The 15,467-nt window shown below is 42.4% G+C and overlaps 1 protein-coding gene across 1 annotated transcript in view; it reads left to right on the plus strand.

The window, feature by feature from the left end:
- The window catches only part of LGI2 (leucine rich repeat LGI family member 2), a 58,172-nt gene that overhangs the window by 26,917 nt on the left and 15,788 nt on the right, over positions 1 to 15,467 (plus strand). Inside the window, exons 2-7 of the mRNA XM_015594840.1 lie at positions 4 to 108; positions 1,945 to 2,016; positions 3,549 to 3,620; positions 5,572 to 5,643; positions 10,686 to 10,757; positions 11,574 to 11,743. Coding sequence (XP_015450326.1) covers positions 4 to 108; positions 1,945 to 2,016; positions 3,549 to 3,620; positions 5,572 to 5,643; positions 10,686 to 10,757; positions 11,574 to 11,743 — 563 coding nt within the window. The remainder of the gene's footprint in view (positions 1 to 3; positions 109 to 1,944; positions 2,017 to 3,548; positions 3,621 to 5,571; positions 5,644 to 10,685; positions 10,758 to 11,573; positions 11,744 to 15,467) is intronic.

A 15,467-nucleotide genomic window follows, 5' to 3' on the forward strand; every position in this document is an offset into this window, starting at 1 on the left:
GAGGCGGCTGGCGCGCTGCCCCGCCACTTGCAGCTGTACCAAGGAGTCCATCATCTGCGTGGGCTCTTCCTGGGTGCCCAGGGTCGTGCCAGGCGACATCAGCTCCCTGTGAGTGAGTGGGACCCCTCCAGCCCCAGCCCCGCCCTACCCTGCGCCCGCCGCCGCCAGGGAGTTGCCTCTGGCGCTGGGACAGCGCGACCTGACCCCACTCCCCAGCCGGTTTCTTTACGTTGGGGTGGGGGCGCACTCTGGGACGTGGGTGGAGTCTCGGGGCCTTGGGAGAATGGAGGGAACCCGGTACAAAGCTCTGTGGCAGTGTTTCCCCAAGTGGCCCGCGGGCCACCTGCATCAGACCCACTTGGGGGAGCTTGTGCCAGTGCAGATTCTGGGGCCCGCGCTGAATAAAGCAGGGACTCTGGAGTGGAGCCTTGGAGTCTGAATTTGGCGTCCCCAGGTGATTCTGGGGTGCATTAAAGTTTGAGAGGACGTGTGTGGTTGAGGGGTGGTGCTGTAGGGCATGTATATGCAGTGAACATGACTGGAGTGAGGGCGCCGCCTCAGGTTTGGGGCCGTGGTGGTCTCCACCCCCGACTTCTCCACAGTGCAGGTTAGGGAGAACCTGGGTAAAGGCACACAGCCTCTGAAAGTGGGGTCTGCCCCCTATGGCCTGGAAACAGGAGCACAGAGAGTGTGGTGGAGCTTTGGGGCATGTGGGGCACCCAGTCCAGTGGTCAGGTGCTGGAAGTCAGCCTGAGTTCACACGGGCTTCTTGCTGCCCCAACATACTATATTAGATGCTCTTTTTGCTCTGAAGGAACTGACGGGAAAGGATCCACATCATTTATCCACCTGCTAAGAGATGCTTTCAACCTGTCTGCACGCAGCCACTCAAGCCACATAACCAGCTCTCATAATGGCTGTGGAGGGGGCTACTGGGCTATATCTTTACTGCTGGGAAATGTTTCCTGCAACGACTCCCTTCTCCAGGCCAAGGTGCTGGGTGATACCCACTCAATAGCAAAGGCAGGGAATTCCCAGGTGATGCTGCTATGCTCAGGGCTCTTCCTCTTGTACTGTACTACCCTGCCTCCCACCCCAGGCAAGGCACAGGGCCTGGACACAGGAGTGAAGGGCTTCCCATTTGCATTTCTAGAAAGTTTGGAGTCTGGCAGACAGGCGAAGAAGGCCTTTTTGGTTCCTAATAGTGCTAAATTGAGTAACATGGAGGATTCCAGAAATTAGAATTCCCCTTGTTAAATCCTTTAGACCAGCAGCTGCTCAACTGATCTGCATGCTATCTGATGAAATTCTGAAATAATGTGTTGAGGTTCTGCTTTGGTCAGAAAGGATAGGGGATCTCGTGGCAAGAATAGAGCAAACCTCTTGCCCCCACATCAACCGTTATGTCTGGCAGATGGCATTGCCTCCCACTGCACATTCAAGTTCAGGTGTCTCTGAGTTTTTCCCCAAGGCATTCATGGTGCATTTAATCAGAAGTGCTCTGAGTGTCTTTCAGAGATGGGCTCCCAAGGGGAATGCCTAATCCTACCCCGGAGTTTCATTGGCCAACATCAACACTATGTCTACACAAACAGAATCATGGGCAGAGGTGAAGTAATTACCCATTTGCAGCCATGGCCTCCTGTAGTTAGGCAAAGGAAGCGGCGAGATTGATTTAAACTGGCTGAGATAACGTCTGTGGAAGGAGATAAACTGATGGTAAAGGTTTCTGTTATTCAGACTGGTTTTCATATTGATCCAGTTCACTGGAACATGGCTTGACTCTTCTCCTTCCTGCTCCTACAAAGCCCCTGGCCACCTGCGTTAAGCCTCATTCCCGAGTGGAGTTGTCTGAAGTACAGGTAGAGGATCAGGTCGATAGCCCACCCTGCCCAGCATGTCTAAAAGAAAACTAGGTTCGTTTTGTTGCTCTTTTACCCGTAGGAGCCTGGTAAATGGAACGTTCTCGGAAATCAAGGATCGAATGTTTTCCCATCTGCCTTCCCTGCAGCTGCTGTGAGTATGGGAAGTTCCCTCTGAAAATGGGGGTCCTAGAGGTGTGGTACTGGGAGGAGCGGCCCCTGCCTTGTCGGTGTCAGTTCCTCCTGAAATATCCAAGCTCCATGATAAACCAGTACATGTTCCATGGCCGGCTCTGCGTGGTGATGGTGACTTGTAGGGACAAGCTGAGTCCCAAGGCTCTTTGCTCAGTGTCCTTCCTTTTGGCACATGTTTTCCTCAAGGACTTTATCGTAGATCCCAATGCCCATAGCTGGCAACTGGGGACATGATTACATTGAGTTTTGACCAGTACTTCACCTAAATGAACTGTTTCTCCACTTTAAAAGAAAACCTACGGTTTAAGTTCTTAAACTTACTCTGGAAATAGGAGTATTTCTAGTTGACTGAGTATATACATTGTTGGGAAGCATATTATGCATTTATATGCAAATTTTTATTTAATCATCCTGTTATTCCTACAAGGAGGATATTTTTATTTCCCCGTTTGACAGATGAAAAAATTGAGGCTCAGAGAAGTTAAGGAACTTGCCCAAAGTCACAGCCAGAATTCTAACCCACACTCATTAACTGCCACTTTTGGCAAGTACCTCTGTTGGACCCTGCTGTCCATGTCAGTTAATATTTGCTAATGAAAAGAAATGTCCAAAAAAGCAGCTTTCAAAAGCAAATCAGTGACAGGCAAACTCATGAGTACATATTCTCATTCTCTGTACCTATATTGGTTTCTTAAATTTGAGATGAGACCAATATTAAAAAAAAAATGTACAACAGAAAAATAAAGTCAATATTGATATTCTTGTTCTTGAAATGCTATGTACCTACTTACAACATTATACTTAAAACTTTTTAATCTGAAATTTCTTAGAAATTCTAGTTTTATTAAAATATATTTTTCATATTATAGAAGTAAAATTTTAGGTACTTTACCAAATAGACTTAATTGGTGACTGTATAGTCTGTATAAACTTTTACCGAATAGGCTTAAGTGGTAACTCATTAAAAATGATATGGTGATAAAGAGTCTTTTGAGGTTTTTAAAAGCTTTTCTATTATTTCTCATGGGAATATATTGTATAGGAGAAAGGTGTGTGTGTGTGCCTCAGCTGTGTGACTGTAGCCAAGTCACTTAACCTCTGTGGGTTCAAATTTCTGACAAAATATCGTTGGATTAGATCCTTTTAGACCTCTGCTTCAATGATTGTTCATGCATCGTAAGTATTCACTGGCCGTTTAGTTGTGCTAAGCATTAGAATGTTTGGAAATAACAGCTCTCAGGTCATATTTGCTGAGATCCACAGGGGAGAAAGGGTAGAGTAATGGGGGTGACCAGAAAAGGTGACCGAAAGGAATCCACTGGCCATAGTCCATCAGCCTCAGCGAGTCGGGTTGTGCATCACATGGGTAATCTTAGGCTAAGAAGAGCCCATGTTTGCCCATGGATTGAACACAGGAAGAGAAACAGGCTAGGCTTCACTATGTGACTCCAGTTTCACATCTCTGCATTGAAATCTGTCCTTTATTTTCAGATTGCTGAATTCTAACTCATTTACAGTCATCCGGGATGATGCTTTTGCTGGGCTTTTCCATCTCGAATACCTGTAAGTGTTGTGCTTTGTCTATTTGCTGAGTGTTTAGTCTGTCAGTAGAATTGCTGTATCGCTTTCCCAGCCAAACAGCATCTCTTATAGAACTTAGGGGTGGAGAAAACCCTATTCTCTTTTCAGTGCTGACCTTTTATAGTTTACTTGTGTATAAACATGCTGGGACAGGAGGAGGCTGGGGACAAAGAGTGGGGAAAGGAAACAAAGAAGGAGGGATATTCATTCATTCTCTGCTGACATTTAATTTGTCATGTAGTAAGCACAATTGGAAATTGCGTTGGATATTTTTACCTCTCATAACTGGGCATGGATTTGCTGATGAGCCAGAAATAAAGCTGAAGGATTTTGAGGGTTACATATTTTTAAATAAAGTCTTCCTATATGGGGATACAACTTCATGTTTTTAATTTAGCTGGCCTACATCCCGTTTGCAGTATCTCTTGTAAGCTGCTGACGAGGGTCTAATTTTATTTCTTCTTCTTTAAAAAAGGGTTATTTTTTTTCCTTTTCAGATGTGCAGTTCCCCCCCAGCGATGAGCTTTACCCTCCGATTTCTGCCTTTTCCTGCTTTCATGTCTTTTTCCCTCTTAAGTTCTTTCATCCTTGTCTTTTGTAACTTTATAATAATATTAATCCTGCTATCAGATGGGATTTCCTTCCTGAGCATTCAGAGGGATTTTTAAAGCCCTGTCTCTGCTTTCTTATCTGAAGTTAACAGGTAGATGTTTGAATTCTAAACACATTTTGGGTCTAAGAAAGCTGTCTGCTCATTTTATGTCCTCAGGAGGGATGTCGGTGGGGGAGTTCGTTCCCCCAGAGTACACACAACGTGTATGCGCTCATGACACTCTGACAGTGTACTTCACGTGGGAAGAGTGGCAGACTGAAGCGCGAAGTCCAGCTGGGTTCTTTGTGTCAAAGCGCACAAACAAGCGATGGCGGTAGTGGATGTAAAGCTACCAGTTTTCTCTTATGAGCAGTTCATCTTACTGTCAAGGTGATTGGGGAGGATAGCTTAGTTTGTACTGAAGTCTGTTACTGAATAGATTAAACAAACAGACATCAGAACGTTCTCAGTGCAAGAATCAAGAACTGTTTCACTAACTAATCGCCTCGTGTTTCAAAGCCTCTCCCTTCGACCATCTCATTAAAGACCTCTTTATATTTCATGAAATATGATGCCATAAACTAAACTGTTGGTCTCTATGTCCCTAGGTGGTCCTAGAGCATAATCGTAGTATATATATTTCCCACAAAAACTTGAAAGCGTGGCCAAAGTTATTAGTTCAGGGCCCTATGCTCATGCCCTAAGACCTTTTAGTCAGAGAAAGAAGTTTGGCCCATACATAATTATATTATACTTCCTACTTCCTAGTGGCTTCGAGATCTTGACAGGATTCCTGCCCTGTCACCCATTTGTTCAGAGATTAGACTGTGTAGGACACGATGAACTCAAAGTTTGACAGAAGCCAAGCTTAATGGAATTCTCCCTCAGCGAAAACTTTAATGTGGACATCTGACACAGTGGGCTCCCCTCAAGGGACAATGATACGAACACGAGTATTAATAGCCAGGCACTATGAAATGTAAGAAGGGTTGACTGTCTAGGAGCATTCCAGGCTGGCAGAGAGATGAACATTGCCTGCCTTTGTGGAGTGTCTTATTCTTTTTTGTTTCCCAAGACGTTTTTATCCATGTTGCCGACTCTGAATTTGAAGACGTCCATTGCTCCTTCTGGAAAGAATACAGAACATACCCTTATGTCCTGAATCCTTTCACGCATGCCCTGCTCCCACTTGGAATCTGGTGGCGCTGACCTCGCCTTCGGAGATGAATATTTAAAATTCACGAATGCTTTTAGATTTTATTCCGAAAGCCTACCGGTATCATTTTTTTAGAGACGTTAAGCTGAGAAAATTCGGTTTAATTATACTGCCATTCTCTTTAGGTTCATTGAAGGGAACAAAATAGAAACCATTTCAAGAAATGCCTTTCGTGGCCTCCGTGACCTGACTCACCTGTAAGTCCTACAAACATACTGTCAGTCGTTGAATGTGTGGGGTAAGGTTTACGTCCTGGTGCTGCTCTCTTTCTTAACTCTTTTGTCCACATTGTAAACTTCTCTGAAGGAAACTAATTTCCAGGTTGCCCTAGAGGTTTCTGTACTGTCAATCAGGCACCAGCCCGTGGTGATTACTCACACACTTGGCTTGATTATCTTATCCATCATCCTGGATCGCCATCATGGACCACATGAGTACCTGTCAAGTAGGGAACACTCCAAGATGTGAGGGATTTATGTCAAATGATGGAGAGGTGGGAAGGGAACTGATGTGTATCGTACACCTACTGTGTGCCAGGCACAAGGCAGGGCTCTTAGTGAGCCTTTCTTTATCTTTCATGATAATCTGAGCCCCCATTTTACAGATTTGGGAACCGCGGCTTGCGTGACTCCTGGAGGAATGTTGAATGCAGGGTCAGAATTAGGACAAAATGGAATAAAGACATTTTTGTGGTTTCTTTAATTTGAATGCAAATAGCTTTTTCTTTTATGTTGGATTAATCTGTGGCTTAAGCTAAGCTCTCTGGGTTCTTTAATAGCTTCCTGGAGAAAAAAATTAAACAAATTGATTTGAATTGGCATATCAGAATGAAGCAATTGCACACACTTAGCAAATTTAGAAAACTGGAAAAAATAGGGGCTGTGTTTGTGAAAATGTAAAAATAGTCATTGCCTTGGTAGAAGCCATTTATTAGCCAGGAACCAGGTCCCATTGGCATAACAGATATTTTGTGTTTGAGTAAAGTAAGATAACACGTCTCGTCTCCCTAGTCAGCTTGTGCGTGGTAAAAGGAGAACTGGGAAAATTGGAGGGCTTCGAATGGGGTGTTGGGCAAGAGCAATAAAGCCCTCAACATGTGTAACCCTGACGGATACAGCGTCTAAAGAGATAGTCATTTACATCAAACCCTGGTATAGGCAAAGGTGCCTGTCGCCAGGCCCAGGGAACACTTGATTCTGGAATCCTACCAACTCGCAGCTCTGCCTGAGTTCAAGCTCATACAGTAAAGAGCAGAAGGGAGACGTCTAAACATCTGGACGAACGTCAGCACAGTTGATCCTGGAGAGCACCAGACTCTTGCTGGCATTATTGTTCCAGGTTTTCATGGTTTCCTCTAAAAACCTTGATTTTTTTTTTTTCAAAGTCAATCAAGATGCTGAATCCTCACATTCTTGTAGAGGCTAAGACAATGGGCTTGGAGTCACAAAGACTTGGGTTCAAATCTCAAGGCCATCATTTATTACTATTGCTTAACCATTTTGAGCCTTAGTTTCCTAATTCTTACAATGAGGATGACTATACTGACCCCATAGGTTAACGCTAGCTTGCAAAGCATCCAGCCCATCACCCATGGCAAATACTCAAGGTATGGTAGGTGTCATTATCATTATTAGTGTCATCATCATCATCATCATCATCATCATCAACAACAACAATGTTGTTCCCTTCCTCCACTCATCCACTCATCAAGAGTTTCAGTTTTCTCCATGGACTATTGAATAGCCTCGGCAGTTTGGGTGGCCAGACAGGGTCTGCTAAGAAAACAGCTGTGGGCATCTGAAGAAGAACAGCTGTGGTCAGATAAATCCAGTTCCCAGCAGTCAGGAATGAGGGGCTTTGTTTTTAAACAAAGACTCTGGGCAGATTGTGAATCTAAAGCAAAGCCCATGTGACTGGTTGAGTTAGTCGATATGTCAACTTTTATTTGACCAATTGGCTGTGGATCCTTGGTCTAAAAATGGAGGTATTGTGTGCGTATATTTGCATTGCTTTGCACACGTGTGCCCATGGGTGCATGGACTTCTCTACATGTGTGTACATAATTGCGTTTGTGTGTGCCTGCTTGTGCATCTGCGTACGCAACCATATGTGTATAGCACATGTGCATATGTGTAAGAGGCACTTCCTTTTCTGTGTGAAATGCAGAGGATACAAAGGAGCCCTGCTTGGGTCCAGAGTGCATCCGATGCATCCCAGCATGTACCAGATGTATCTTACAGTTTAACCTGCAGGGCCCCCTCTCCCCAGCTCTCCAACCTCATTTTCCTAAATGTCCTCAGACGACTGGGCTCTGAGTGGGCCCCATGCATGTCCGACTCATCTCACTCCTGGACTTTTCTTCTCATTCTTTCTCTTGCCCTGTTTCTTCTGCCCATGATCTCTTAGAATCTGCTTTTTCTTCAAAGTCCAGATTAAATGCTGTCTCCCCCATGGAGCCATTTCTGATTTGCCGTCACCATCCTGTAGCCCTCCCTGTCGACCTCACACACCCAGCACTTTACCATAGACTGAGGCTATACTGGTCGGTGCTATGTTATGAATACAAGTTTTATCTCCTCAGCATTGCGAGCTCCCCAAGTAGAGGACCCATGAGAATCTTCCATTAGCTCTGCTCTTTTCTCAGTATCTAGCACAGGACTAAGCCAGCAGGACATTCTGATTCGCTGGTCGACCATTGGGTTCCTTACTGAGCTGGATTTTCCATGCAAACCTACTTCTGAGCAAGTCAGTTGACTTTTAAAATGGACTCCTTTAGGCTAGAGATGTCTGCTGTAATTAAAGCACTTAATGCTTTGTTTAAGAATGAAATGATCCACATATAAGTGAAATCGTATGGTATTTGTCTTTCTCTGCCTGACTTATTTCACTCTGCATAGTGATCTTCCTGTTTTACTTCCTTTTTCTGTAAACTTATGAGCAAAGAGAGCTCATCACCTATCACCTGTCATCACATGTTTATCATTTACATGTTTTGCTCATCACCTATCTGAAGTTCCCTCCTGCACTTAAGGAAGTCCCCATCTGTATTTGCTTATTTAAATATCTGATTTTTATCTTTTATGAACTTTTCCAACACCATAGGCTCACATTTATACACAGAGAAACACAGATCAGGTTTCAGAGCATTGAAGGAGCACTGCCAATCTGTAAGTAAGATCTAGGACGTTCATTTTCCAGCAGTCCTGTAAAGCCCAAGGGACGGGTTGCTATTAAGTAGTTTTAGAAATGAAGTAAGTGTCATGGATTTGTAGATAAAATGAAGTGGAAAGTAAGATGTTATACACTGAGTGTGGGTGGGGTGGATGGTCCATCTAAATAATTCAGCTTTCTGAAATCTAAGCTGAGCACTTGAAATGGTTGCCAAACAGTCTGCTTTTTGGACCTAGACCATTTCAAATATTCTTATTACTTGAATACTATACATTTGACTAGTTAAAATTTTTTAGCTAAATAATTAACCTTCAGCTAGCTAAAAAAAAAATGTACCTTACTTTTCAGAAAAAGTAACCATCAACCAGAAAAAAAAAATCAGAACAAACATGTCTTTTGTTAATTTCAAGAAGCTTTTGTAGAGTATGTTCAGTCTGATTACATATTCACTCTATTTTCCAACATCTTTAAAGAAAGGTTTAAAAAAAACACCTGAAATGGTATTTTAATGCATTTGTGGCTACCTAGATGGGAAGGGGTGTCCCCATATTCTGCTGGTATCTTGAAGTAAGACTAGTCAGTTAAAAATGGGCTCAAAGCTTTCCACTCCAGCTGGTTCTGCGGAGGAACACTCATTTCTTAATTCCTCTTTCTGAGATAGGTCGTTATGTTGCTACAAAAGACTAAGCTCATGCTTATTTTCAAAGAGGTTGATGCTGAATTGCCTACATGTTTATCATTTACATGTTTTGCTATTTGTACTCATGTAGGAGAAAAAAGCAGGCGTCAGTTTCTTGACTGACTCACCTTAGAGTAGGGTGCCTGGGGAAACCACAGATTTGTACATCGTTTCAACACCCAGCATCTTTCCACGTCAGCAGCCCAGCACCGTGGCCGTTTATCTTCAGCAGAATGATGACAGGGCATTGCAGAATCCTGAATCATCAGAGAAAGAGTTGATGGTGTTCAGTCAAATCGACTTCTGAGAGTTGGGGCGTGGGCTAGGACATTCTAGAAAGCTCTTCAACACTAAGAGCAAAAAGTGCGAAATGGTTTCTGGTCAACCTTCGTTCTAAGAAAATGAAATTGATCATAATCATTCATTCCCTAAACATGGTGGTTCATTGAGATTTTCTGTTATCAGAGGGTTAGAGCTGAGGGTCTTTATGTAAAAGGGTATTTACTGAATCCTTTCTAAGAATCATAAGAAATAGAACTCACTTTGACGGACCTTTAGGGAACTTCATGGGACGAGACTGTACATCTTTTTTTTTTTTTAACCGTTTTCATTTTAGTGCATAATTTATTCATTCAACAAAGATTTACTGAGTACTTCCTATATTCCAGGCACTGTCTTAGGAGCTGAGGATACAGATGTGGACAGACAAGAGTCCCTGTCCTTATGTTGGTTATGTATAAGGAAAATACACAGTCGATAATCAAATAGATAAATAAAATATATAGTATGCTAAGTAACCATCATGCGGTGAAGAACAGAGCAGAGAAGGGAGCTGTGTAAAGGTTAGGGAAGGTAGTGATAGTTGAGAGGTAAAGGAGGTGATGGAGTGAACTGTGTGGGCATCTGCGGGAGGAGCATTCCAGGCAGGTGAACAGCAAGTTCAGAAGTTCAGAAGCTTTGAGGTGCGACTGTGCCTTGCCTGTTGGAGGAATAACAGAGGCCAGTGGTCAAGATGTGATCTCACAGGTAGGCGGGCATGCAGGTAAACTAGAGAATGGTCTTTCATGCCATCAAACGGACGTTGGCTTTTATCCTGAGAAACATGAGATGTCATCTGAGATTTAACAAATGTATATCAAGAGCTTAACAGATGCTTGTTTTAAAAACAAAACAAAAACCTTACGATGTACTCCAGCATTTATATTATTATCTTTGTATAACTAAACACATTTCTTTATCTCAGTATCGATGAAAAAAGCCAGAAATTGAACCACATTGTGCTGAAGAGGTTTAGAGCTCTGTTTTAAATCATTAGCTTTATTTAAGGGACTTCAGAGTAACAGGGCATGAAGATAATAACCACATTAAAATGTTACTTTCTTCTTCTAGTTCTTTGGCCAATAACCACATAAAAGCACTCCCAAGGGATGTCTTCAGTGATTTAGACTCTCTGATTGAACTGTAAGTAATGAAAATCAAGTTTATGTCTGCTTGTCACTGTGCCCCAGTTAATCATGTCTTTAAATGCCCTCTACTCCTTTACTGCATTTCTTTTTGATTATAGCTAAAAATCTATGGTGTCTAAAGTGGTGTCTATAGTTTGTACTGTGTTTGGTTTTGCTGTTTGAGAATATACTTTGTAGCATTTGGCTATCTCTTTCCTTCGGATAGCATATCCATCTGCTTTATCTTCTTGTGTTTGTCACTTCTTATTAGACATAGTTTAACAAGATCTTAAAGTTTCGATTGTGTTTGTGAAAACTGTCTTCCTATAATGTCCTATTCTTGTTTGCGAGAACCTATGTTGGTACTTCTGTCATCTTTCCCTCATTTCTAGCACGACATGGTGACCGTTTCAAGAGAGTTAGGAAAAATGATGATATGTTAGGTCTGAGAGCTCTCTGTAGGCCATACAGTTAACAAACATCAGGAGCAGTGAAGATTATTAAATAAAATCAGTGATATGTACGAGAAATAAGATATATGAATATCTTTCCCTCATTTCTAGCACGACATGGTGACCGTTTCAAGAGAGTTAGGAAAAATGATGATATGTTAGGTCTGAGAGCTCTCTGTAGGCCATACAGTTAACATCAGGAGCAGTGAAGATTATTAAATAAAGTCAGTGATATGTACGAGAAATAAGATATATGAATACAGAATTTTTTTAAAATTCCATTTTTTGGAGGTATTAAATATATCAAGATGTTAATAATTCTAGAATCTCATATTGCCAAAACATTTCAGGCATGTCTGTGTCTCTGTTTGTGTATTTAGAGATTTAAGGGGCAATAAATTTGAATGTGACTGCAAAGCTAAGTGGTTGTATTTGTGGCTGAAGATGACAAATTCCACCGTTTCTGATGTGCTATGTATCGGTCCACCAGAATACCAGGAAAAGAAGCTAAATGATGTGACAAGCTTTGACTACGAATGCACAACTACAGGTATTCAGAACCTCTATCATTAAATATTGTTATTTAGAATATTCCCATTGTTTTTCTTTTAGATTGTCAACAGGGAGTAGAGAAAAGTGGGTATAAATTTTTTGTATGAAAATTATTTCAGGCAAAGTTTAAGCCTTCTAAAAGATATAAATTGATCTGTAAGAAAAATATCTCCACAGTTCAGATTTTCGTTAACGACACTGGCTTTAATTTTGATTCTTTTTGAGTCTTTACAAAATTCAAATTTCTTTAAAGGTCAAAGTATAAACTAGTGAATTTGGCATTAGAACATTTCAAATCAGCTTGGGTTTCCAGTGCAGAGCCAGCACAGAGAAGCCTAAATTATTGTTCTCTTGATTGAATAATGAAGTTTATTGAAAATTTAACTAATAAATACCAGACTTTACAATCTATAAATTGCTTTCATAATTCCACGTAAAAAGAGATCAGTTATAAGCAATGGCAAAATGGAAATATTGAGGGAAAAATGTAAAGAAAGTTTGATTTTGTTTTCAAGGGCCCTCCTCAAGGTTTCATTTTATACGTTTTTTCAGGCTAGGAGATAATATTAAATGCTAACTGCCTCAGCTCTCTATGGATCTTATAGAGAGCAGGTGAGTGTCTCCATATGAACGTCTTAGATGGCGTTTTCATAGCTTCTAAAGCCAGATTTTAAAGGCGAGTGGATCAATCCACAGTATGAAACCTGCTTATCAGACTTATAAAAAATAAACGTTTAAGTTCAGAGTCGATATGTACAGAGCCTCAAGGCATGTCAGTAGGAGCAGCAGGAGTAAGAACTGTGGAAAGAGTTTCATAAAATCAAAAGACAAAAGCAAAATATCACATTTAGGCCAGTCCTGCTGCTGCCCTCCAAACAAAATAAACAAAAACTCACAAAGTAAAAATTATTTCTATCTATCTTTGTAAATAAGGGACCCTACAGATCTGAGGGAAAACCTGAGATCTTATGGAAGTGACCTTGTCTTTCATCGCTGAACAGGAGCTCATTCAGCTGTGTAATTGGCAGGTACCCTTTAGCCAGCGAGGCCACTAGCAGGTGATTTATTGTATTGCAGAGCAGTGCAATAAATCAGAGGTCATAGTCAATGACATTTGCGCCAAAAGGTGGCATTCAAGGCCATTTGGTATGAAATGCTAAGCCAAAGCTCCCTGGGGCTCCTCTCTGTCTCTCTCTAGTTTTCTGGAGAGTTCTTGAACCTTTAAAAGTGAAGTTAGCAGTTTTTCCATTGTTCTGTTCACACCTGGCCATAACGTGTAAAAAGTTTGCCAATCTAAGCGAGAAATGACATGGGCTAGAGAGGGCCTTGGGGAATTGGGGATAATTTATATGACAAAACGTGATTTCTGACCTTGGAGCCCTGTGGGTGGTTATGCGAATGATCCGGGCTCTGAGAATTGTGGGAGGAATGGAGCGGGCTTGCAACCCAGGTAGCCAGGTTCTGAAATCCGCCCTGAAGCCAGAATCCATGGAGAAGTGTGAGCCCCCAATGCTGTAGGGTACACTCTCTCTTATATACGTCTTGGCTCAAAAGCTTCCTATTAAAATTTAGGAAGTCAGCAGTCTTCCTTGGTAGCGAGGAGATGATGATTCTGTCTTTGCTATTGTTTTGTCCCTTTAAGATTTATGGACGAATTGACTCTTGCTTCCAGTTTCTTCCATTATGAAGAAAATGGAGCCAGCAAGTTGTGACCTGTCTCCAAATATAGTCCCTGTCTCGTAAGAATTTAGGCTGATCAGTTATGAGTTTTTTTGAGTTCCTACTTTCTGCTCAGCTCAAGCCTCATCCTCTGGTGCTTTATTAAAGGCTGGGGAGGAAATACGTGAGGAGGGATGGAAGATGGAGAGCCCAGGTCTGAGAGCCATGGTACTGTTATCATCTCCTTGCCTCAGAAAAGAAGAAGCGTGTTTTCTGAGTGCACCGTTTTCCTTTTAGCTCAGATTCTCAGGAGAAAAGTAAGTTCTTCAGGTAGAGGAAGGAGAAGCAGATGCTGTTCTTCCTGGGAGAGGAGGGTACTATTACCATCCCGCTCCGGGCTCAGGGGTGTAATTAACACCACGAAGCCACCCCTGGACTGTTTTAGCTCTCTGGATTAATCACAATCCTTCCACAACCCTCCTCCTCCAGTCTATTTTTAACCACCTCAGAAATCCCTGCTACCTGCTCATGATTCCCCATGTTAGGTGGATAATTCACTAAATTCCTTAGAGGGAGAAAATTTTGCATCCTAATGGTCCTGTTTAGCTTCCCTATTTCAGGGCTGATGAAAATGCAAAGAGAAATAATGCATTAATGTGCAGTTTCTCTCCCAATAGGGTTGGCATCATGTATAATTTATTTTCTGCAAGGGCTATAAATAGCTGTGTAAAAATCTGTTGATTCCAGTGGGAGCCATGCCTAAATTGGAAGAGTCCCACTGACATCATGAACTTAATCCTGTGTGAATGGCAGTGGCAGTGTCTTTGCAGAGAATACCAACAATACTTAAACACTAGTAAATTGATGTCCTATCAACATGTGTATCCTCTGAGATCTTTCCACAATGAATGTGCTTTTGCCGTTGCTGGAAGATACATTAAGATGGGGCTGGAAGAAGACATTTAAATTCCTGAGTCAGCTCCGCCCCACCCCCCACCCCGTACATATAAACATATATATCAGTCAATCATTTTCTTTCGCCCATTTCTTCTCTTCCTCTTCCTTTTTTTGGGGGGTGGCGGTGGTGGAGGGGAGAAGGGGTCTCCTATTAAGAATTAGCTTTATAATTCAAATGACTTAACAGTCTGTGTTGTGCCGGATACTCAGTAAATAGAAAATAAGATGAAACCAATGTTTTGGGGAAATAAATGAAAATCAGGCCGTTAAAGGCTAGCTTTGTAAAATGCTCTCCATTCTGGCAACTCCTTTTCGTTCTGAGATTCTTTAATTAAAAAAAAAAAAAAAAACTGACTTTTTGATCTGCACTTGAAATGACCTGCGTTTTTAAGCGGATACTCATGTTTCTGAGAATTCAGAGTGCAGTTGGGAGACGACTAGAATGAGTCACGGGCATCACAGACGTGTTTGGAACCTTCTGCAGACTTGGGTTAGACGAATGCCACCGGATGTGAGAGATATTTATAGCCGTCTCGGTTGTAATGAAAAGAACACAGCTGTATTCTCCGAGTCCTGTTCTAACTCTGGAGAAGGGAGCGGAAGCAGACTGCTACCGTGTCCCTTCGCCCATGTATCTACCCGTGGACGCAGAGCCCTCGGAGCCTTGTGTCGTCAGCCAGCGCTTTCTGGCTTCTACGCTGGTCTGCCAGTGCCGACCGGAAAGAACCGAGGTTGAGTTTTTCTCTCGGTCTTTGACTGATCAACGCCGGTATTTTGGGGGTGTTAGTAGAGGGGCGGGGCCAGGAAGCTGTTGTGACTCTCCCCCAAGTCTTCACGCAGGCAGCACAATACTATCATTGTCACTGTATCTAATCGTGTAACTACATAGTTGCACATATAACTGCAGGAGGGATTACCATAGACCAGGTCTATGCTAACACTTACGTGCCCAGTCTTATGAAATAGTTGTCACCTCCATTTTACTCAGGAGGACACTGAGGCTCAAGTGTTTTGCCCGTGGAGCTACAAGTGCAGGCGAAAACCCGAAGCCTAGTCTGTTTCACCTTCTGGATGGTCCACTCCCTGCAGGGTACGGGAGAGGGGCC

This window comes from Pteropus alecto, unplaced genomic scaffold (genome assembly GCF_000325575.1).
Source record: "Pteropus alecto unplaced genomic scaffold, ASM32557v1 scaffold5, whole genome shotgun sequence".
Lineage (NCBI taxonomy): Eukaryota > Metazoa > Chordata > Mammalia > Chiroptera > Pteropodidae > Pteropus > Pteropus alecto.